General features: G+C 39.5%; 1 protein-coding gene across 14 annotated transcripts in view; it reads right to left on the bottom strand.

Annotated features, from left to right (window-relative positions):
- The window catches only part of TMCC1 (transmembrane and coiled-coil domain family 1), a 248,589-nt gene that overhangs the window by 40,232 nt on the left and 182,854 nt on the right, over window positions 1–25,503 (bottom strand). Inside the window, exon 1 of one of the 14 annotated variants that reach the window (XM_032149825.1) lies at window positions 1–258. The exons of the other annotated variants lie outside the window; for them this stretch is intronic. Within the exon in view, the coding sequence (XP_032005716.1) occupies window positions 1–57 (57 nt within the window). The 5' untranslated portion in view covers window positions 58–258. Of the gene's footprint in view, window positions 259–25,503 lie in introns of those variants that run through there. 14 annotated transcript variants of the gene reach the window in all.

Raw genomic sequence — 25,503 nt, 5'->3', positions numbered from 1 at the left:
CTTCACAGTCTCAGAGAAGTGACTTTCACAAAACAGGCAGGTACAGCCGCACCACATCAATACCCTTGCATAGCCAATCCTCCGCAGTGCCCACCTCAGCCTATGTACAGTTTCAATTCTATCTCCTGTAGCAACTCTTAGAGCTTTCTATATCTGGGAGCCTAGGAGAACTCTGTGCTGAATAAACAGAAGGCTTCTGCCAAACAAGCATCCGTGTGTGTGCGCGCGCACGCAGTTTGCTAGAGCAGCTAATGCAAATGAATAGTTTGACTCTAAGAATGGAGATCACAGACAGTATCTGCCTCTCTTCTCCAGCTGTGAGCATCTTTTATAAAAAGACAAAAGCACCACACTGGTTGGATTTAAAGCTACAGGGTATTAATTCAACATTCACATTTGTCTTCTCATTTAAATCAGATAAGGCTGAAAGAATTGCTTAAAGAAGATTAAAAACATTCTAAATAAAATAACACTGTTTAGGTAGCTTGGTTCAATAAATACAAAGAAAAAGCAATCTATCTCTGTTTCAATAAAGGCCCAGAAGACTGCCAGAACAGATTTCCATGCTTTTCTAATGTTTCTTCTCTTATTTTTCGTTTTAGGTTGGCAAAATCATTTAAAATGAAAATAGAACATGAGTGAGAAAACAACTAGAAAAAGAAAACTGAGCACGACACTCTAAAATTGTATTCACTATGGACAGAGAAAAAAACACTCTGAAATCTAAGCAAGAGATTAAAACATCACAATCATAAACCCAGGCTCAGCCCCTGTATCATCACACACACTATTTACTGAACACCCAGGACACTACATGACAGAACTGAATATCTTATTAAGACTGTTTCTGACTTGAAAGGGTCACTTTGGGATTTAGGCAAGTTATCAGATCGGAACCTTATTTCTTCATTTGTAAAAGCAGTTGTGGGGAACACACACACGAGGAATTTAAATGATTACAAAATATAGTGTGGCATGTATAAAGTATATCTACTAGTATTTCTCTGAGGTTAACATGCAGAAAGGAATCAGACATGAAGACAATTTAATACAGTAAAGCCTATAAGCCTGGGGGTGTGATATGAACCTTTCTATGAGCCTGGAGGTGTGATAATTTCTTTACTTCTAGTTAAGCATGGGTCTGGAAGCTCAGGCCAGCATAGTACGGACAGGTCAAAGAAGCTCTTTCTATCAGTATTAACCAGCTGCGTTTAACATTCTTTCACTTAAACCATACAAAGCCCTCTGAACGGAATCCAAAGCACCTTGAATGAATATAAAGAAAATGCTGGGTTGAAACCATGGCTCCAGAAATTCCTTTTCCATCTCTAGAGACACAGAACTCTGACCCTGACTTTCCACCACAAATTAATAAAGAATTTGATTTAATAGAAGTTTTGTTTTCACTTAAAAATTATGTGGTAAGGTTTCCACTGAGTAAATACGTTTCTACAAAAACAACAAAAACCCTAATCCTGTACCACTAGCATCAACACTAGCTACTGTTTGCTTAATTCTGTTTACTAGCATTTTCAGTATCTTCTAAGACAATCATGCTTAGTGTAGAAAACTACAAATGAGCAGAAAAGAAAGCAAAAACTATCTGTAATCTCACCACTTAGAAGACCAAACAAACCGCTATTACCACTGTGATTTCCATCCCTTCAGTTTAAAAAAAATATATGTACAAGTATTTTGTTATTTCAAATCAGTTGTGATTTCAATTTGAAGGACTCTATAAGAGAATCCATATTTTTTGCCTTCCTTCTCTCAAAAATCACTTACTGTAACTGTATTCCCATAGTAATATATCTGATGTGGGCTTTTAAATATACCGTGCTACTAGATTGTGTGCAGTCTAACATAAAATCTAGTAAGTTATTATTTTCTTCACAATTATACAGCTGAATGTTGGGGACTGCATATTCTTCCCTGGGTAGGTACAGTATTTAATCTTTTGTAAGATTAATGTTTGTTACAATTGTATAATTTTAAATACAATTATTGGCACTCACAGATGTTTCCAGTGCTGCTTCTCTTTCTGAACACACATGGAAGACTACATTTCCCAGTTCCCTTTGCAAGGCGATGTGACTAGTTCTGACCAATGGGTTGTGAAAAAAAGGAAGTGAGTGTGTAAACTAAGTCAAAGCATTTAATTGCTAATGTGAAGCTCTTTTATCCTCTCTTACCCTACCGAGATCACTGAAGCATATGTTGAGACATAGTGCCATGGATCAAATCTGCTTTGATTGGATAAACCACTAAATGGAGGACAGCTGCCCTGGAGAGTTGTCTGGGCCTAAAGCAGACTTTGTGTGTGAGAAATGTTCATTGTATATTTATATAAAAGTAATGATTTTATCTTTTTGAAAAAAATTACCTTTTCACATTTTTAGAAGTTCCACCAAAATGGCAATGGATTTATCTGACAGAACCAAGTAAATTGAGTTACTAGATAAATGTACCTCCTCACTGACTGTTTTAGCCTGGGTACATCTCTTCTTGGCTCCCAAAGGAAATCCTAAGTGGCAGTAGGACTTTAGTTTTGCTGACTTCCTTATTCTCATTTGTTTCTTCTCTTGCTGACTTTTTGTTTCTGGTTTATGCATGGTCAGTAAGTTACTCCTCACTGATGGCAGCACTAATTGATAATTTGGTTTTATGGTTTGACCATCTGAGGTCTCTACAGAAGAGTGATATCTATTCTCTGTTGAATGAGATATCAAAAAATAATCCAGCTCGTCAGACTTTTTGTCCATTTGTCTATGTCGAGTGTAATTCAATTAAGAATTCTGGCTCTGCGTGGTGGCTCATGCTTATAATCCCAGCACTTTTGAAGGGCCAAGGTGGGCAGATCACTTGAAGCCAGGAGATTGAGACCAGCCTGGACAATGAAGGGGAACAGCTCTTTGAGATCTGGACCAGTGAGGTTTTGTGATTCTGTATTTACTTTTGACCCGTGTCTAAAAAGTTGTAGAACTAAAGCTATAGGTCTTTATGTGTCCTGTAATTCAGAAACACCACAACAGCCAGGCGTGGTGGCTCATGCCTGTAATCCCAGCATTTTGGGAGGCTGAGGTGGGAGGATCACTTAAGGCCATGAGTTTGAGACCAGCCTGGGCAACATAACAAGACCCTGTCTCTACAAAAATGATAAATAAAATTAGCCAGGCATGGTGGTACGTGCCTGTAGTCCCAGCTACTTGGAAGGCAGAGGTAAAGGGATCATTTGAGCCTAGGAGTTTGAGTTGCAGTGAGCTATGATCATGCCACTGCATTTCAGCCTGGGTTTGAGTGAGACTCTATCTTTAAAAAGCAAAACAGAAAGACCATGGCCTTTTGTTATATAAGTATAAAACATTTTCCTACCTTTAGAGAGTATTAATAAATTAGATTATAATGTCTCCTAAATTAAAGGACCTCGGATCTCATTGGTTTTACAGAGCTAAATAAGCACATATATATATATATGTCAAACATCCCTACAAATCTAAGAAAAGAAAAAAGTGAACATCTGACACTTTAAATATGCTAGACAAAGAACAAAAGATTCTTCTTACAGATTCTATCAGTTTGGAAACATTTTAAGAATCCAAATTCACATACTTAAGGTAAATATTTGGCAAACTGAGGCTAGTGTCAGAGTTAACTATAATACTATATACAGTTTATTTTACTTGGGGTTTGTTTTTTCATGTAGAAAAAATTTAATCTGAACTTTGTAAACTTACTTATACAGGTTTAGTGATAAAATTAATATTACTCTTCTTTTGTAATGTTTAGTATTTTAAAAATGAAAGTTTGTGTTAATCTAAATTGAATCATAATGCTGACAAGCTTTTTATATCAATAGAAATTATGTGTCAGCTTAAATATCTCCAGGATCTTATGGTAATTTAAAAATCACAGACTAATGTTAAATGGAGCTAATTAATAAGCAATTTTTGGATGACCAGATGAATTTCTAATTAGAATAGTAAAACATTGTTTAAACATAGTTTTAAGCTTACATAACTTTTGCTTGTTTTGTACATGCTATTAGAGTGGTTATATCTTTGAGTAATGTTAACAAATGGCTTCATTTTTGCCTTGTTAAGAAGGTGTAAGAGATGTGTGTGGCTATAGAAAGTCTGCTATGTGTATTTGTGAGCTTTACTAGTCTGCTAAGATGCTTGTGTATGACGTAGTTCTTATTATCCATTCTCTCTACCCAGTTTTCTCTCTGAAACAGAAGTCATAATTGATATAGGTGGTTGTAACTATACTAGGAACAACAGTAACAGAGAAATATAAGGTGTAAGTCTTTTTGTTTTTAAAGGAAAAGGAGGACTTTTTTGTCTCAAAGTGACAGTTTGTTAAAGAATGTGAAAGACAAATCATTTATTTATTTATTTTTTTAAGATGGGGTCTTGCTCTGTTGCCCAGGCTGCAGTGCAGAGGTACCATCTCGGCTGAGTGCAATGTCCATCTACCGGGCTCGAGTGATCCTCCTACCTCAGCCTCTCAAGTAACTGGGACTGCAGGTGCACACCACCATGCCCAGCTAATTTTTGTATTTTTTGTGGAGATGGGGTTTCAGCATGTTTCCCAGGCTAGAAAGTCAAATCTTAAAAAGTGAATTTGATTTGCCTTGTAAAATATACTACTGGGATGTGAAAAGAAGCCATGAAACATGTTAAAATTTTGGCAATATTTAATCAGCTTTGATGGGTTTGTGTCTTTGGTTTACTGATTAATGCCTTCATCTATAATATGAAAGATGATTCTCATTTGTGTGTAATTTTCTTAGACAGCATAATTCTTCTCTGGCTTTATGTTCTAGATGATTAAATACAAAACAAACCAAACCAGAAAGAACAAAGGTTCTTTACTTGTGAAAGAGCTTAGGTTCTTTATAACTGTAGTACCCTATCTTTTATTCTCATTTTGATTAATCAAGTATTGTTTCTTATCCATGACACTATCTTAATCAGGGGCCCAAATCTTCTCCTTTGTTAACTCTTTCGATCTTGCCTTCCCCAAGATTGAATTTTTTTTTTTTTTTTGAGACAGGGTCTCTCTGTGTCATCTAGGCTGGAGTGCAGTGCCTCAATCTTCTGGGCTCAAGTGATCCTTCCACCTCAGTCTCCCAAAGTGCTGGGATTATAGGCATGAAACACTGTGCCCATCCCATGTTATCTTTTTGTTCTATTTTTTGTGGCTATATGAGGAAGCCCTTTCACTTTCTCCTTAAACTACTTCTAACCCACATTTCAGTAGATTGATTCTGCCTCTGTGATCTGAATAAAACATTAAGTAGTATCTGATTTTCATGGAATAATGAGCATTCAGAAACATACTGAGTTTTCCTTAACTTCTTATGGCAATATTGTTATTTGCATAGGATCAATACCAATCTCATCTCCTTTTTATCAAGATATAATTGGATTCTGTAACTGTATATACTGGAATCTCATAAATGAGAACATCACATTTGAGAATAATTCTCATTGACAAACTACTTTAAGAAACCATAGCTGACTTTATATACGGAGCCAATGCCTAAAAGAAAGTACTCCCAGGAACACTGGCCTGATTCCTGAGGTGGTAAGGAAAGTCACTTCCTGGCAAGCCTTAGAAAATACTGGGGACTTGAAGATGAGATTAATTCACCCAAATTTATAGGTACTGCAAGTGAAATCCGGTGAGAGAGTTTCTCAGGTGTATTTTCCTAACCTTAGTATAGTAAATAATAAAGAGTGTTTAAAAGTCCAATCTGAATCCTTATGAAAATGTCCACACAGAAGTTAATTGTGTTGTCTTAGTAATTGCTCAAAACTGTATGGCTCTGGATTTGCAAAGATAGTTCAAGGATGCCCCTGTATGACTAACAAGGACTGTGGCTGCACCTATGTGAATAATCAGGCCAAACCTAATGACACTGTCAGAAACGTTTACACCTGAGTAACTTCAGCGTGAATATGGGCTAAGTAAAATCAGGCTAAGACCTGCTAGGCTGCATTCCCAGCAAGTTAAGGTATTCTTAGTCACAAGATGAGATAGGAGGTCACCATGAGATACAGGTCATAAAGACCTTGCTGATAAAGTAGGTTGCAGTAAAGAAGCCAGCTAAAACCCACCGAAACCAAGATGGCGATGAGAGTGACCTCTGTTCCTCCTCACTGCTACACTCCCACCACTAGCTCCAAGACAGTGTACAAATGCCAAGGCAATGTCAGGAAGTTACCCTATATTGGTCTAAAAAGGGAAGGCACGAATAATCTACCCCTTGTTTAGCATATAATCAAGAAATAACCATAAGAATGGGCAACCAGCAGCCCCTCGGGCTGCTCTGCCTATGGAGGCCATTCTTTTATTCCTTTACTTTCCTAATAAACTTGTTTTTACTTTATGGACTCGCTCTAAATTATTTCTTGTGCAAGATCCAAGAACCCTCTTTGGGGGTTTGGATTGGGATGGCTTTCTGGTAACAAGACTAACTATTTTGTGATCAAGAATAACATTTGGAGATATTTGGGAGGCTGAGATGGGAGAATCACTTAAGCCCAGGAGTTGAAATTTGCTTTGAGTTGTGATTGTACCACTGCACTCCAGCCTGGACGACAGAGTGAGACCCTGTCTCTTAAAAAAAAAAAAAATCATAATTAATAATAACCTTTGAAAATTATTCTTGATCACAAGAGAGATGTGAGACTGTCAGCAAAATTTATGGAAGACCAAAATGGTAAAAGATTTTGAGTGTCCTTTCAAGGGAATGCTGGGTGTTGTCTATTGGACCCTTTGAAGTTATCTGATTGAATAAAGGTGTGAATCTTTGTCTTTGGCTAGGTTGTTTTGCAAGTCTTTAGAGATAGAAATTACCTCATGGACAGTGTTTGTGATGCAATGTGTATTAATCTGTTCTCATGTCGCAAATAAAGACATACCCGAGACTGGGTAATTTATAAAGGAAGGAGGTTTAACTGACTCGCAGTTCCACAGGGCTGGGGAAGCCTTGGGAAACTTACAATCATGGCGGAAGGGGAAGCAAACACATCCTTCTTCATATGGCGGCAACAAGAAGTGCCAAGCAAAAGGGGGAAAGCCCCTTTTAAAACTATCAGATCTCATGAGAACTCACTAGCATGAGAATAGCATGAGAGTAACTGGCCCTGTGATTAAATTACCTCCCGCCAGGTCCCTCCAACAACACATGGGGATTATTGGAACTACAATTTGAGATTTGGGTAGGGACACAGCCAAACCATATCATTTTGCCCCTGGCCCTTCCCAAATCTCATGTCCTCACATTTCAAAACCAATCATGCCTTTGAGGACTAAGCTCTGATTTTTGTAAATCTTGCCCAACTTCCTATCTAAGGGGTTTCGGGAGTCATGCCCTACAAACCATAAATTCTCATCAGTTGGGTTTTATTTAACCCTATGTATCATGACTTACTTTTCAATCTGACTCTGGCATAACATTACGTGACAAAGAAGAAAATCAAAATATTTTACCCCAAAACATATTTCTCTGCCGTATTTTGAAATGGCCTTGCAAAGCCATTCTTTGTAGGGTAAAATCTGCATCTGTAAAGAATCTCTATTAAACAGCTAGATCTTTTTCTTCCAGGCCCTCCCAATCCTGAAGAGATTAACTGAGAGTCTAGCACTGAGTAGGAAACATTTGTCACCTATTGTCTCTAAGGGCAGCTACTATGAGACTTCAAAAGAACCTTGGTCTCCACCATCTTTTATCTTAACCTGAACATTTCCTTTCTATTAATCCCAGGTCTTTAGACACTCAACCAATTGTAAACCAGAAAATGTTTAAATCTGCCTATAGCCTGGAAGCCCCTGCTTCGAACTCTCCCATCTTTGTGGACCAAACCAATGTATTTCTCAAATGTATTTGATTGATGTCTCATGCTTCCCTAAAATGTACAAAACCAAGCTGCAACCCAACTATCTTGGGCACATGTTCTCAAAACCTCCTGATGGCTGTGTCATGGGCCATGGTCACTAATATTTGGCTCAGAATAAATCTATTCAAATATTTTACAGAGTATGACTCTTTTTATTGACACCTTCCCAACAGTCCCCAAAAGTCTTAGCTCATTTCAGCATTAAATCAAAAGTCCACAGTCCAAAGTCTCATGTGAGACAAGGCAAAGTCTCTTTCGCCTATGAGCCTGTAAAATAAAAAGCAAGTTAGTTACTTCCTAGATACAATGGGGGTACAAGCGTTGGGTAAATACACCCATTCCAAATGGGAGAAACTAGCTAAAATGAAGGGGCTACAGGCCCCATGCAAGTCCAAAAATCCAGCAGGGCAGTCAAATCTTAAAGCTCCAAAATGATCTCCTTTGACTCTACGTCTCACATCCAGGTCACACTGATGCAAGAGGTGAGCTCCCATGGCCTTGGGCAGCTCCACCCCTGTGGCTTTGCAGGGTACAGCCCTGCTCCTGGCTGCTTTCATGGGGTGGCATTCGGTGTCTGCAGCTTTTCCAGGTGCATGGTGGAAGCTGTTGGTGGATCCACCATTCTGGGGTCTGGAGAATGGTGGCCCTCTTCTAGCAGCTCCACTATGCAGTGCCCCAGTGGGGACTCTGTGTGGGGGCTCCAACCCCACATTTTCCTTCCACACTGCCCTAGCAGAGGTTCTCCATGAGGGCTCTGCCCCTGCAGCAAACTTTTGCGTGGACATCCAAGCATTTCCATACATTCTTTGAAATCTAGGTGGAGGTTCCCAAACCTCAATTCTTGACTTCTGTGTACCTACAGGATCAACACCACGTGGAAGCTACCGAGGTATAGGGCCTGCACCCTCTAAAGCCATGGCCTGAGCTGTATCTTGGCTCCTTTTAGTTAAGGGTGGAGCAGCTGGGATGCAGACCACCAAACCTGTAGGCTGCACACAGCAGGGGGGTCCTCGGCCTGGCCCACGAAGCCATTTTCTCCTCCTAGACCTCTAGGTCTGTGATGGGAGGGGCTGTTGCAAAGGTTTGTGACATGCCCTGGAGACATTTTCCCCATTGTCTTGGTGATTAACATTCAGTTCCTTGTTACTTATGCAAATTTCTGCAGCAGGCTTGAATTTCTCAGCAGAAAATGGGTTTTTCTTTTCTTTTGCATCACCAGGCTGCAAATTTTCCAAATTTTTATGCTCTGCTTCCTCTCAAACACTTTGCCACTTAGAAATTTCTTCTGCCAGATACTGTAAATAATCTCTCTCAAGTTCAAAGTTCCACAGATCCTTAGGGCAGGGGCAAAATGCCGCCAGTCTCTTTGCTAACACATAACAAGAGTCACCTTTGCTCTTGTTGTCAACAAGTTCCTCATCTTCATCTGAGACCATCTCAGCCTGGACTTTATTATCCATATCACTATCTGCATTTTGGTCAAAGCCATTCAACAAGTCTCTAGGAAGTTCCAAACTTTTCTGCCTCTTCCTGTCTCCTGAGCCCTCCAAGTCTCTAGGAAGTTTCAAACTTTTCCATATTTTCCTATCTTCTTCTGAGCCCTCCAAACTGTTCCAACCTCTGTCACCCAGTTCCAAAACTGCTTCCACACTTTTGGGTATCTTAATAGCAGTACCCCACTCCACTGATACCAATTTACTATATTAGTCAATTTTCATACTGCTATGAAGAAATACCCAAGACTGGGTCATTTATAAAGAAAAAGAGGTTTAATGGACTCATAGTTCCACATGGCTGGGGCGGCCTCACAATCATGGTTGAAAGTGAAGGAGGAGCAAAGGCATGTCTTACTTGGCGGCAGGCAAGAGAGCATGTATAGGGGAACTGCTCTTTATAAAACCATCAGATCTCATGAGAACTCTCTATCACGGGAACAGCATGAGGGTAACTGCCTCATGATTAAATTACTTCCCAGCGGGTCCCACGACACATGGGGATTATGGGAACTACAATTCAAGATGAGATTTGGGTGGGGACATAGCCAAACCATATCACAACGTAAATGAATTCTGTCTGGGAGAGAATATAAATCTCTTTGAGCCCGATTCTCATTTGGACTGATTTTAACATTTTATTGGTTCTTTCGTTAATTAGTGAGCTAAAAATCTCTGTGTGCTCAATTTGTACATGAGTTATAATTTTACCTTAAAAAATAATCTTTCACATTTGGGTCTGTACTTTTTCTTTTTTAAAGCAACTAATTAAAAAGTAATTGTTTAGTTAGAGTTAGCAAGCTAAAGCCCTCTGCCTATTTTCTTAAGGCCTGTACAAAAGAGCTACAAAATATTTTTACATTTTTAAGGAGTTGTAAAAAACAATAAAGAATACATTACAGAGAACATACAAGGGCCTCAAAGCTTAAGATATCTAGTATCTGGCCCTTTATACAAAAAGTTATCTGCAAATCCCTGCTTTATTTTAATATAAGCAATCAACTTGACAATATAGAAGAAGGTGAGAATTAAATCAACATTTTAGTAGCAAAGTCAAGTTAGGACCCAGACTGAGAAAATATGTTCTTTAACTTAAAAACTATCCAGATATGTAGCAGGGATATTTTATTTGATTACATGGAAGATTTCCTTTGAAAAAAGGAAAGAAACTTTTATGCCAGGCACAATGGCTCATGTCTGTAACTGCAGCATTTTGGGAGGCCAAGGCAGAGTATCAGAGGCTTTTGAATAGGGGCTGGGTAAAATAACACTGAGACTTACTGGGCTGCACTTCCAGAAGGTTAGGCATTTTAAGTCACAGGATGAAACAGGAAGTCAGAACAAGATACAGGTCATAAAGACCTTGCTGATAAAATAGGCTGCAGTGAAGATGCCAGCCAAAAGTCCATTATATGCTAATTACAATGCATTAGCATGCTAACAGACACTTCCACAAGTGCCATGACAGTTTACAAATGCCATGGCAATGTCCAGAATTTACCCTATATGGTCTATAAGTGGGAGGAACCCTGAGTTCAGGGAATTGCCCACCCCTTTCTCAGAAAACTCATTAATATTCCACCCCTTGTTTCGCATATAATCAAGAAGTAACAATACATATCCTTAGTTGAATAGCTCAAGCCACTGCTGTCTATGGAGTAGCCATTCTTTCATTCCTTTACTTTCTTAATAAACTTGCTTTCACTTTATGGATTCGCCTTGAACTCTTTCTTGACAAGATGCAAGAACTCTCTCTTGGGGTCCGGATTGGGACCCCTTTCCTGGGTAACCAGAGGACTGCTTGAAGCCAGGAGTTCCAGACCAGGCTGGGCAACATAAAGAGAATCCATGTCTATCAAAACTAACAATAGCAAAAATTAGCAGGGTGTGGCGTGGGGCATGCCTGTAGTCTCAGCTACTTGGGGAGGCTTAAGGCAGAAAAACAACTTGGGCCCAGGAGGTTGAGACTGCAACTGTACTCCAGCCTGGGAGACAGAGTGAAATCCTGTCCCTAAAACAAATAAATAAAACAAAACAAAAAAACCTTAGGTATTACTTTATAAAGGAGCTGTTCATTACTATTTTTTTCACTGAGTATTTTCACACTTCTCATCATTGATGGACGTTTACTTAATATACCCTTAGACAAAAACCAAACTGAACACAAATTTCATTGGAATATAATTTATGGTCGGGTACTGTGGCTCATGCCTGTAATCCTAGCACTTTGGCAGGCTGAGGCAGGAGGATCACTTGAGCTCAGGAGTTCCAGACTAGCCTAGGAACGTAGTGAGACCTTGTCTCTAATCTTTATTTTTTAAAAAGAAAATTAAAAAAAATCTAATGTATTAAATCTGCATATTGCTAAATAAATATAATCTGGGTAATAGAAAAGACAAAAAAAACCTATTAAGTTCAAAATCATCTCTGTCAAGAAAATATTTTTTCCTCAGTAATACAAACCTAGTAATAGTCATCTTTATTGTGTTAGACACTGTTGAATATTGGGAGATGCTGAAAATTTCACAGGGAAATAGATTTTACCCTTCCAAAATTTCTGGGAAAAAGATGTCTTTTAAAAATCTTTTTTTTTTTTTTTTTTTTTTTTTGAGACAGAGTCTCGCTCTGTTGCCAGGCTGGAGTGCAATGGTACAATCTCAGCTCATTGCAACCTCTACCTCCTGGGTTCAAGTGCTTCTCCTGCCTCATCCTCCTGAGTAGCTGGGATTGTAAGCGCGCACCACCATGCCTGGCTAATTTTTGTATTTTTAGTAGAGATGGGGTTTCATCAGGTCAGGCTGGTCTCGAACTCCTGACCTCGTGATCCGCCCGCCTCAGCCTCTCAAAGTGCTGGGATTACAGGCGTGAACCACCGCACCCAGCCAAAAAAAATCTCTTTATTATACCACATTTTAAACACTGTAAAAGCAGCTTTGATCATTAACTCATGGCCCATACAACGGTATACCCTCCTCCATTATTCAGAAGCAAATCCTTGACAAAAGATGTTCTTAATAAAAGCCAATACTAGTTCCAGAGGCTTTCATATAATTAAAGTCTACCTCTACTGTCAGATGTCATCAATATGACTTCACTTTTTGGATAAAATTCTTAATGCTCTAATGCTCTCCTTACTTCTCTTTCCACTCTATTTTATTCATGAAGGATCCAGTGGGGACAACGGTCCAAAGGCCAGGGAATTTTATCTGTTCCCACAGACTGGCTTTCTTGATGCTGATGTCTGATGACTGAGTGAATAAGTTTTTCCGAAAGTGGCAAAAGATGGGAAAATAAAAGTTGAGTCAAGGAAAAAAGATAAATCTAATAATCAATTAACATCCATAGTCACTGAAAACAGAGAACAGATCTACAAAGAAAGCATTAAGGATAAAATGTGGCAAATCAGTTGGCTGTGTATTACTCAAGAAGTCTCTTCTGTTCTCTCTCACCTGGCAATCACACTTCAGCTAGAAAGTCCCTAACTGCATTAACCTCCCACTGGGATTCAGTAAGACGTAGATTTTGTTTGACTTCAGCGGCTCTCTTCATGTAAAAGCGAACCCCCATAACCAGCCAGTGGGTGGAGGAACGGAAAAATGACAAAGCAAGGAAATGGAAAGAAGTTTAAAATCTTTTGAAATTACTGTGGTCATATGAATATATAAATAAGGCAAGTACTTTAATTTCATTGCTTAGAACCAATTAGTTCAGAAAGGAGGGCAAGAGAGGCTTTTGCTTAGTGCCAGAATTATGAAATTTCAGGAAAGAATACAGGCATTGACCTTTAGACACTAAATTATGTCTTGCTTTCCAAGAAATACAGTAAGTAACAAAGACTGCTTATTTAGGCACTGCCTACCTCAATGGAATCATGTACCACAATGTCATGTACCGCCCATGGGACTCAACAGTGATGCAGAGAGCTGTTTTGAAATTGTGAAACATCATATAAAGCCATGATAGTAATAACACCTCCGGACTCAAAGATGGGCCAGGTAATTTCCAAGTACTACCTACAAAGCAACTGGACAGGCACACCAAAACTTATTTCATAAAATAAAACGATTCACCTGATTCTTGTTTTTAAAAAATGGAAAAAAATTCTTTTTAAATAAAATGGTATAATAAAATAATATTTTTAATGTCCTGAGAAATAGTACAGAATAGTGGTCTCCAAACCTGAGGTCCATAAAGAATCAATTGTTTTCAGGATTTGCAAAGGCCCAAGAGAAAATGTATGTTCACCTTTAATAAAGTTGGATAGGCAGATTTAAATAATATGTAACTTTGTCTGGAATTATAACTTCTCCAGGTGGTATCATTGTACCAGTGTTCAGAAATGCCAACTGACTATTGGTTCCCAATTATGTTTTTTTTTTTAAGAGAAAATAATACATGTTGCTGTAACATTTTCACAATAATAGGTTTATGAGAAAGAAAAAAAGAATCTTTGGTGGGGACCAGTTGATTTAAGTTTTATTTTCCAAGTGAGGCCATACCTTCAATCTTAAAAAAAATATATTGAGAGGCCGGGCGCGGTGGCTCACGCTTGTAATCCCAGCACTTTGGGAGGCCGAGGCGGGCGGATCACGAGGTCAGGAGATCGAGACCACGGTGAAACCCTGTCTCTACTAAAAATACAAAAAAAATTAGCCGGGCGTGGTGACGGGTGCCTGTATTCCCAGCTACTCGGAGAGGCTGAGGCAGGAGAATGGCGTGAACCCAGGAGGCGGAGCTTGCAGTGAGCCGAGATTGCGCCACTGCACTCCAGCCTGGGCGGCAGAGCGAGACACCGTCTCAAAAAAAAAAAAAAAAAATATATATATATATATGTATATATATATATAGAGAGAGAGAAATTTCAAAAGTATAAAGTAAATCATTAAAATTTCCCTAAGCATCACAATTCAGTTCTGTATTGCTGGAAAACTACCACTTGAAAGTAATACACAGGTAAACCATGTTGTTTTTAAAAATGCTGTTTACCATAGTGAAGAGCTATTTCAGGCTGAATGCCATGAATGTCAGAGGTACATAAACCATTTCTTGAAATCCTTGGTTGATAGCTCTTTTATCATTTCCAAATCCCAGGTGAACAACATACCAAGTATGTTGTCTCAGTTATGAAAAATAAACATTTTTATATTATCAGAAAATATGAAGATTGTTAAAAAAGAAAAATGGCATTTGATGGGCTATTTCAAGTCCATGTAAAAACAAAGATCACTGGATATCAGCAGTTCGAAACTCACCTGGCTAACATGGTGAAACCCCGTCTCCACTAAAAATACAAAAATTAGCTGGGCATGGTAGCGTGCACCTGTAATCCCAGCTACTTGGAAGGCTGAGGCAGGAGAATCGCTTGAACCCGGGAGGTTGAGGTTGCAGTGGGCCGAGATTGCATTGCTGCACTCCAGCCTGAGCAACAGAGCGAGACTTTGTCTCAAAAAACAAAATAAAACAAAAACCACAAGGATTTATCTCAATTTGTTCTTTTCACAGTATTACTAGCCATAGATGGCTTGGGAGGGGGGATAAACCCACATACAAAAACCCACATACAAAGGCTTCATTCTTTGTTACTTAATTTTCCACTGAATTGCATACAGCTTGTGGTTCCAAAAATTGTTTAAGAATAGCCATCTGACTGGAAGAGATGTAACCAAGAAAGAATAGGAAGGTAAAAACAGATATGATAGATAGTAACTGGCTACTTATGGAAATCCAACTCTTTCCAAGCTTCTTAAAATGTGTTAACAAAAAGCATCCAAATGGCCAATTTCTCATTGCTATACCTTTTCTCTTAAGATACAACTACAACTACAGTATTCTGCTGTTTGACATCATTAAGCTCAGACAACAGGCCTTATAAGTAAGTACAGTAAGATGGGGTTGGGAGAGTGCTAGTCTGCATAGGAGACAGACTTGAGTCACTGCTCTGCCAATCATCAGCTGTGGGACTTGTATGATTTATGGGGCTTAAAATGAATCAAGATTTAGTACCTAACAAATAGGAATTGAGTTTGCAAGGTTGAGGCTGGAGATGAAAAACTAGAGAAAGCATAACTACAATAGTTGAAGAGACAAGAATAATTGCCAAAGGATAGTGAAATAATAATAAGTATAATATTCGGCTATTAACACCAGTATAGAGCATATACTTAAAAATACTGTTGAATGAATAAATGAGTAGGAGAATTTGGGGAATTAGCTGAAGTTTAGGGTAAAGAAAATGATAAAGACATTTTACTCTGCTGTAGATTAGATGATCTCATAGTTGCTATTAACTTGCCTTTCATTTCTTCCTGAGACATTATGTTTTAAGGCATTTTGCCTTCTTTGGTAGTTTTAACCTGAGAGGTCAAAGGCTTAAAGAAGAGACGTAAGACCAGAGGGGAGATTACTAAAACATGATAGGGAGAAGTAGAGTAGTGGCAGAAGAAATGTAAAAGAAAAGGCTTAGCAGTACTTCTGAAGGAGAAACCAGTAAGATTTGTTGATTGTACACTGGAGATGCAGAAGAATGAATGAAAGATAAGGCCTATGTTTCCATCCTAAGAGAATGATAATGCAATTCAAACAGGGATGATGAAAAACAGCTTTGTTTTGAGAATGAAAATTATGATTTCGAATTTAGATATTTTGAATTGCAGTAAGGGGAAAACAGTCACTTAGAAATGATTGCAAAGAAGCTGGAATTTTGATCCAAAGAAAAGGATCTTCCAGAGACAGTTCTATAACCTGGTATCAACACTTAACATAAGATGACAAATATGAAGCCATATACAGTATTCACATGCTCTTTGGCCCAGTGCTTGTGTCTACATCAGATGGGAAGAGCATTTTTAATTTATTTTTTGAGACAGAGTCTCACTCTATTGCCCAGGCTGGAGTGCAGTGGTGTGATCTCAGCTCACTGCAACCTCCGCCTCCCAGGTTCAAGTGATTCTCCTGCCTCAGCCTCCCGAGTAGCTGGGATTACAGGCACATGCCACAACGCCCGGCTAATTTTTGTATTTTTAGTAGAGACGGGGTTTCACCATGTTGGCCAGGCTGGTCTTAAACTCCTGACCTCAGGTGATCCTCCCACCTCGGCCTCCCCAAAGTGCAGGATTACAGGTGTGAGCCACTACACCCAGCCCGGGAAGAACATTTTTAAGGGAACAATTCTGCTGAGGCCAAAACAGCTTTTAAAGACTCCAACCTCATATCAGGCTTATATGAATCACAACAGCTGAATAAGAATCTGTACTGACCTGAAAATTAGCACAAGCACATGTTCACTGTCACAAGTTGGAGCCAGAAGACAACTTATTCCTAGACCTTGATTGAGCTAATTCAATGTATACACAATAGGTGTATACTAGGGGCAGTAATTATTCTAATCACAAAGGGGAAAAGGAAGAAGACATAATACCTTCTACTGGGGTCAACAGATAATTCTAATAGAGAAAGTATAGAAAATTAATGTCCCTTTAGATCCTAATTTAGGTGTCAATGTTTACTTAAAAAAATTCCAAGCTATAAAAGAATGGGATCAAACGAGTGCTGTGCAAATGGCATCAGGGTACTAGAGGCATTATTCTTACCCTTGATATCTATACAGCTGGGGTTCTCACTCTCTAGTGAGGAACAAAAAGGAGGAGAGGGAAGAGCAGAGAGAGGTGGAATATGCCTGGAGACTCTGGTCTTAACCAGTTACTCTTGACATTTTGGCCACTATGGCATCCATGGTTTCCAGCATCCTCCTCTCAAGTCTTTGTGACAAATAATATTCTCTTATATTTCCAAAACCAGTAGGGGTCTGGGGGTGACGCAGGGGAGTAGTGTGGGGAGGAAGAGGAGTTGATAATTTCCTGGAGATCTGAAGTGCTGCTGACTGCATTTTATAATTCAAGAGTTTTCACAAAACATGACTCATTCTTTGAATACGTGTAAGCCTTCAAATCTTGATTTATCAGAATTCGACAACAGATGTCATGCTCTTTGGCCTGACTTCCTTATATTCAACCTATTTGAAACAATTTTTTTTTTTTTTTTTTGAGACAGAGTCTCGCTCTGTTGCCCAGGCTGGAGTGCAGTGGCACGATCTCAGCTCACTGCAAGCTCCGCCTCCTGGGTTCAAGCCATTCTCCTCCCGAGTAGCTGGGACTACAGGCGCCCGCCACCACGCTCACCTAATTTTTTGTATTTTTAGTAGAGATGGGGTTTCACCGTTTTAGCCAGGATGGTCTAGATCCCCTGACCTCATGATCCGCCCGCCTCGGCCTCCCAAAGTGCTGGGATTACAGGCGTGAGCCACCGTGCCCGGCCTTATTTTTATTTTTTATTTATTTATTTTTTTGAGACAAAGTCTCACTCTGTCGTCCAGGCTAGAGTGCAGTGGCACCATCTCAGCTCACTGCCACCTTCGCCTCCCAGGTTCAAGCGATTCTCCTGTCTCAGCCTCCTAAGTAGCTGGGATTACAAGCGTGCGCCACCATGCCTGGCTAATTTTTGTATTTTTAGTAGAGACAGGGTTTCACCATGTTGGCCAGGCTGGTCTTGAACTCTTGACCTCAAGTGATCCACCCACCTCGGCCTCCCAAAGTATTGGGATACAGGCGTGAGCCACCACGCCTGGCCAAAACACTTTTTTATTTTTCCTTTTTATCTTTTGAGATGGAGTCTTGCTCTGTCCCCCAAATTGGAATGCAGTGCGCGATCTCGGCTCACTGCAACCTCCACCTCCTGGGTTCTCAAGTGATTCGCCTGCCTCAGCCTCCTGAGTAGCTGGGACTACAGACATGCACCACCATGCCCTGCTAATTTTTATATTTTTAGTAGGGACAGGGTTTCACCATGTTGGCCAGGCTGGTCTGGAACTCTTGACCTCAGGTGATCCTCCCACCTCAGCCTCCCAAAGTGCTGGGATTACAGGTGTGAGCCACTGCACCTGGCTTGAAACACTTTATTAAAAAATCAAAAATATAACAATAAAGTGACTCACTCCAAAAAGGAAGAGAAGAAACCCTGTACTGAGCTTTCTGTACTCCATCTGAGTACAGACTTCCTACTAGCATTCAAGTGGATACATTAACACAGGAAACCCCTAAACTTTTAAAAGTGAAATTAGGACCAAGAGCCACAGTTCAACCATCTATTTAATGGTCAACAATGATTGAAACTGTTCATAAAATAAGGTTTCCTAAAGTCTATACAAGACAAAGTCATTTCCTTATTTTTATTTCATTTATTTCATTATTATTTGAGAGACAAGGTCTTGCACTGTTGCACAGGCTGGAGTGCAGGGGCTATTCACAGGTGTGATCATAGCTCACTGCAGCCTCAAATTCCTGGACTCAAGCAATCCTCCTCCCTCAGCCTCTTGAGTGGCTGGGATTACTGGCACAAGACACCATACCTAGCAAGACAAAGTCATTTTTAACTGGAGGGAAAAAAAAAAAGGCAGTGTTTGAGGGGGATAGATATGAATGACTGGGCAGAGTAGAAATAGGGCAAAATCAGATTTAGAAGTTGGTGATAAGAAAATACCCCTCATATACTGTTGCCATCTGTTTACATCTCAGCTCCCCTACTAGACAGTGAACTCCTTCAGGGAGCTCATGGCCCTATATTCACTTCTAGTTCTTCAGTAATAGGTAGACAGTATGGGCTCAATAAATATCTGTTGAATGAGTCAGTAAGAAATAAAAGCATAAATCATATCACCTCAAATACATGTTATATTAAAAAGTGGAGATATATTTTAAAAATTCAAAATCCCAAATGAGAATTGAAAGGGATCTTAAAAGATGGTCTACCATGGTTAAATTTATTAGAAATGTCAAAGGGGAAAAAAGTCATTCAAAATTAAAATTAGGAGACAAATTTATCATATAAGACTAAGAAGCAATAAATGTGGAAAACCTCTGTTTTCAAGTATTATTTAGAAAATCAACATGGAATAGTCTTTAGTTTGCTACTGACTTTGGCAGTCACTTGGGAAATAAACATTGTCCATCTTTCCACGAATATATTCCAACAAAATTACTTTTACTTTCTTATAATTTGATTAAAATTTTATTTGCAAACATTTTAAAGTTAAAATTGGTCAGACGCGGTGGCTCACGCCTGTAATCCCAGCACTTTGGGAGGCCGAGGCGGGCGGATCATGAGGTCAGGAGATCGAGACCATCCTGGCTAACACGGTGAAACCCCGTCTCTACTAAAAATACAGAAATTAGCTGGGCGTGGTGGCGCGTGCCTGTAATCCCAGCTACTCAGGAGGCTGAGGCAGGAGAATTGCTTGAACCCAGGAGACGGAGGTTGCAGTGAGCCAAGATCACACCACTGCACTCCAGCCTGGCGACAGAGCAAGACTCAGTCTCAAAAAAAAAAAAAAAAAGTTAAAATTGAGATGACTGCTAAGACTTTATAGGATATCACAGAATTTGTAAGGCACTAAGGTAGAGGATGAGAAAAAAAAGGCTTAATTAAAATTACTAGTAATTTAGTGCTTTGTCTTGCACATTGAGAGGAAAATTTTAGGAAGACAAAACTATTCACGATTAATTGATAACAAATGTTCTTTAGTATCTTTTTATAAACAAAACAAACATTGGGATATTATCAGGAATTTCATTCATTCTTTCCAACTATTAGGAGCTTTATTTCCTCTTGGGGTGTTTTATGTTGTAATTATATTAACATTTCTGATATAATATTCTAATATAGGATAATATTAATGCTTCCTTCCTTGAATTTTAATTTCAAAGAATGCCTAAGACATCCTAATTCTTAAAATGTACTGCAATGTAACAAGAGCTTTGTCTGATTTAGATTAAAATCTAAGATTCTTTTTGTATCTAACTCAGATTTGCTAGTGAACCTAGTTGCATGTAGTTTGCGTCCTGTTTGCTTTTTCTTTAACTGAAAACTGTTAAAAATAATTGCCCTTTCCATAAATCACATAAATATGGTACAGCTGAATCACATAATGTGCTGACCTCTGTTTTTCATTTAATATCTCTAGATTCCAACTCTGTTGCTCAAAATTTTAATTATTCTTTTCAGCTGCTTGACATCTTCAACTGACTAAGCATGTCAATATTTTTAGCCAACGAATTAATGAAGAGGTTGAACTGGACAGGGAGTATCCTGAAGCAAGCCATTAGAGACCTTGTTCCAGGCTGACATTTATCTAAATTAGTAATCTTCACTCATTCATTCATTTATTCAGTTACAAATAATCAGTTATTACTTTCCCCCAAAGATATCACAAAAGTCTCTGTTAAATGACTGCTGAAATCCAGCATACCCTATGTCTTCAGAGCATCTCTAATCTACTACTACAGTAATCCTATCAAAAAAGGAAATGGGTTTAATCTTGGATAATTTAAATTTAGAAAATCTGTTTAACATCCTAGTAATTAGGGCTTCCTTTATAAAGTACTTATTTATGTACTCTTAACCACTGGTCTTTACTGGTAATAACTAAATGCTAAGGAGCCTGAAATTTGTCTGTTTTTCAAATAATTAACAGTACTCAGAAAATACCTTTGCATATCTAATTTTAAGATTAAATAACTAAACTTAAGCATTACAGTTTTACCTTAAGACTCGTGGTGCTTTAAGAAACTTTAGATCGTTCGGGTGTAGTGGCTCATGCCTGCAATCTTAGCACTTTGGAAGGCTGAGGTGGGCAGAATGCTTGAGCCCAGGAGTTCGAGACTAGCCTGGGCAACATGGTGAGACCCCATCTCTACAAAAACTTAAAAAAAAAAATTAGCTGGGCATGGCATGGTGGGCTTGTATGCCTATAGTCCCACTTACTTGGGAGGCTGAGGTGGGAGGATCACCTGAGCCCAGGAGGCCCAGGTTGTGGTGAGCTGAGATTGTGCCACTGCACTCCAGCCTGGGCGACAGGCCGAGACTTGCCTCAGTAAAAAAAAAAAAAAAAAAAAAAAAAGAAAACAAGAGAGAGAGGAACTTTAGATCATCAAGGCTAACACCATTTACTTTTCTTTGGTTAGTCCACGATCCTGAGGTCCAAGTTTTTTGTTGCTACACAATAAAAATTTATTTTACACCATAAATCTATACTAGCCAGGTAAAATAAAAATAACTAGAGATGAAGAACATTCTGTTTAGATACCATCTGAAGTGTCAACGAATATGTACTGACTTCTGCTTGTATTTTTGGGCTTCAGGCTCTTTATCCTCAGAAGACCAACACTCTCAAGTGGGAGGACAAAGTAGCATAAGAACAATAATGCACACTGATAATGGCAGAGAGTCAGAATTGAGGACGATGTCTATGTAGCAATAGGCTTTCATGGTGACCAAAATTCCCAGTGGATATTAAAAAACTGTGTAAGTAGCCGGGCACGGTGGCTCACACCTGTAATCCCAGCACTTTGGGGGGCTGAGGCAGGCGGATCACAAGGTCAGGAAATGGAGACCATCCTGGCTAACGCGGTGAAACTCCGTCTCTACTAAAAATACAAAAAATTAGCTGGGCATGGTGGCACGTGCCTGTAGTCCCAGCTACTCGGGAGGCTGAGGCAGGAGAATTGCTTGAACCCGGGAGGTGGAGGTTGTGGTGGGCTGAGATCGCGCCACTGCTTTCCAGCCTTGGTGACAGAGCGAGACTCCGTCTCAAAACAAACAAACAAAAACTGTGTAAATACTAAAAAGATCTGCTTCCAGGTTAAAGGGCTCTGCTTTTGAACTATCTTGTGAGGTTTGTAAGGCACCAATTATTCCATTTTATTTTTCCAAATTTTTAAGTTTTTTGAGATGGGGGAATGGGGACGATCTCATTATGTTGGCCAGGCTAGTCTTGAACTCCTGAGCTGAAGTGATTCTGCCTTGGACTCCCAAGTACCTGGGACTACAGGCGCAAGCAAGAGTGCCCAGCTATCATTCCATTTTAAATAAGAGGAACGTGAGGCTCATGAGAAGTTGGAATTCTTTAAAGACTGAGGACTAGTGAGAAGTTAAGCTAAACCTGGAGCTCAGATATTCTAAATCCAAGTTCACGGTTTTTATGACTATACTATGTCTTCTCCCATGGCCAATTCTAAGTGGTTAGTCAACAGTAACAACTCTCAGCCTATTTATGCTAAATGCGAAAAACAACTCTACTTAAAAGTAACAGGCTTTACAGAGGCATCAATTATATACAGGTCAGCAACTACAGAAAGAAGATATTGAATCTAATGAGAAACTCTCTCTGTAAAAGACACTAAGTCCAGGATATTTGTGGCCCAAGTCTTTCTCCCACCAAAATTTCAAGAAATCTATATTCTCAGCCATATTCCATTCCATTTTATTTTATTTTATTTTTTTGAGATGGAGTCTCGCTCTGTTGCTCAGGCTGGAGTGCAGTGGCACAATCTCAGCTCACTGCAACCTCCGCCTCCCAGTTCAAACGATTCTCCTGCCTCAGCCTCCAGAGTAGCTGGGATTACAGGCGCCTGCCACCATGCCTGGCTAATTTTTGTATTTTTAGTAGAGACAAGGTTTTACCATGTTGGCCAGGCTGGTCTTGAACTCCTCACCTCAGGTGATCTGCCCGCCTCGGCCTCCCAAAGTACTAGGATTACAGGTGTGAGCCACTGCACCAAGCCATGTTCAATTTTATATCTATGCTTAGTTTCATGAATGCAGACTGATGCACTCCAGAATCACTTGCCGCTTAATAAGCATTCAATCTATGTCTAATGTTTATTTAATTCTCATGTCTGTAAGAAAATAATCAGTTTTGACAGACACAGTCTATGTGAACATCATCATTTAAAAATATACATATACATCATATGGTAACACCAATTTTACTATAAATTTTTATTAATTTCAAATTACAACTTACTAATTAGTACAACCAGAGATTAATATCATGTAATAAAATATGCTACTCTCACTTAAGGCAGATTTTGTTTCTGTAAAATAATATGCAAATTAATAATTTACATATGAAATAATACTTATTATATTGGACTTAAAAATAGTCATTTAAAGAAATCCTAGGCCATGTGCAGTGGCTCATGCCTGTAATCCCAGCACTTTGGAAGGCCAAGGTGGGTGGATCACTTCAGGTCAGGAGTTTGAGACCAGCCTGGCCAACATGATGAAACCCTAACTCTACTAAAAAGATAATAAAAAATCAGGCCAGGCGCAGTGGCTCACGCCTGTAATCCTAGCACTTTGGGAGGGTGAGGCGGGCAGATCACAAGGTCAGGAGTTCGAGACCAGCCTGACCAACATGGTGAAACCCCGTCTCTACTAAAAAAAAAAAAAAAAAAAATACAAAAATCAGCTGGGCATGGTGGCACACATCTGTAATCTCAGCTACTCAGGAGGCTGAGGCAGGAGAATCGCTTGAATCCAGGAGGCAGAGGTTGCAGTGAGCCGAGATGGTGCCACTGCATTCCAGCCTGGGTGACAGGGTGAGACTCTGTCTCAAAAAAAAAAAAAAAAAAATTAGCCAGGTGTGGTGGCAGACACCTGTAATCCCAGCTACTCAGGAGGCTGAGGCAGGAGAATCACTTGAACCCGGGAGGTGAAGGTTGCAGTGAGTCAAGATCACACCACTGCACTCCAGGCTGTGCAACAGAGCGAGACTCTTTCTCAAAATAAACAAATAAATAAATAAATCCTAGATCGAATGCATTTGAAAACAAATAATCACTCTACCCAAAGTTATAAGGCTTTTGTTTCAATTTAGATTTTCCTATACACGAGCTGTTCCAGTTAATGCAAAATCCCTCATTTACTGTCTGTAGTTTGTAATTTATGAATTATAATCAGATAAGAAATTGCTTTTTAAATCAAATATAACTGACTACAAATGAGTAATGCATGAGAAGTTAAAGACGCAAGCTTTCTGAAAGAAAACATTATTATTTTATTATTATTTTTGAGACAGGGTCTTGCTTTGTTGCCCAGGCTGAAGTGCAGTGGCACAATCACCACTCATTGCAGCTTCGACCCTCTGGGCTCAAGCAATCTTCCCACCTCAGCCTCCCAAGGAGCTGGAACTACAGGCACATACTACCATGCTCAGATAATTTTTAAAATTTTTTTGTAGAGACAGGGTCTCATTCTGTGGCCCAGGATGATCTTGAACCCCTGGGCTCAAGTGATCCTCCCACCTTGGCCTCTCAAAATGCTGGGGTTACAGGTGTGAGCCACCATGCCTGGCCATTTTATTTTAAAAACCAATCTTTATATGTCTGTATAGGTATCATCTGAGTATTGTGAAATCTAAAGATCTTGAGAGGTTATCTCAAGCAAAACATTCTTGTTTTATAGAGGAGAAATAAAACCTCTGGTAGGTTAACTGAAACTAGAGTCTCTCGAGGCTCAACTCTCTCCAATATTAATCTTCATTTAAGAGACAACTGAAGGCTGAGCATGGTGGCTCACACCAGTAATCCCAGCACTTTGGGGGGCCATGGCAGGAGGATTGCTTGAGCCCAGGAGTTCAAGAGCAGACTGGGCAACATAGTGAGACCCTGACTCTACAAAAAATTAAAAAATTAGCTAGGTGTAGTGGTGCACACCTGCAGTCCCAGCTCCTCAGGAGGCCAAGGTGGGAGGATGGCTTGTGCTCAGGAGAAGGAGGCTGTAGTGAGCAGTGATCATGCCACTGCACTTTAGCCTGGGCTTTTTTCCTCCATCCAACTCTAAAACTCATAGGTAATCTGGCATATAATTAATTTAGTGGATAACAGTATTGAGTCAAATGATGCCAGCAATTTGCCACCTCTTGCACTAGAGAAAACGTAAGATTAATAGGCAAAAACTGGAACTGTTTCATTAAATAACCTATGACATTTGGTAAAATATGTATGATAAAACATATAAATGTAAATGCAATGATATAAAATGGAAAGGCAGCATTCGTTTAGGAAATATGTAATAAAAGTTGTCTTCCTCTGCTGCTCTCTCAAATTCTGTGACCTGGTTCTATTCGTCAAAGATGAAAATGGAAGCACAATAGCACAAGCCTGTAATCCCAGATACTTGGGAGGCTGGAGGAGAATAGCTTGAGCCCAAGAGTTCAAGGCTGTAGTGCACTATGACTGTGCCTGTAAATAGCCACTGAGAACACAGTA

The sequence above is a fragment of the Hylobates moloch genome, unplaced genomic scaffold (assembly GCF_009828535.3).
Source record: "Hylobates moloch isolate HMO894 unplaced genomic scaffold, HMol_V3 SCAFFOLD_4, whole genome shotgun sequence".
NCBI classification, from domain to species: domain Eukaryota; kingdom Metazoa; phylum Chordata; class Mammalia; order Primates; family Hylobatidae; genus Hylobates; species Hylobates moloch.
Note: the sequence above shows the minus strand (reverse complement) of the source record. Positions and strands in the feature narration are given on the sequence as shown.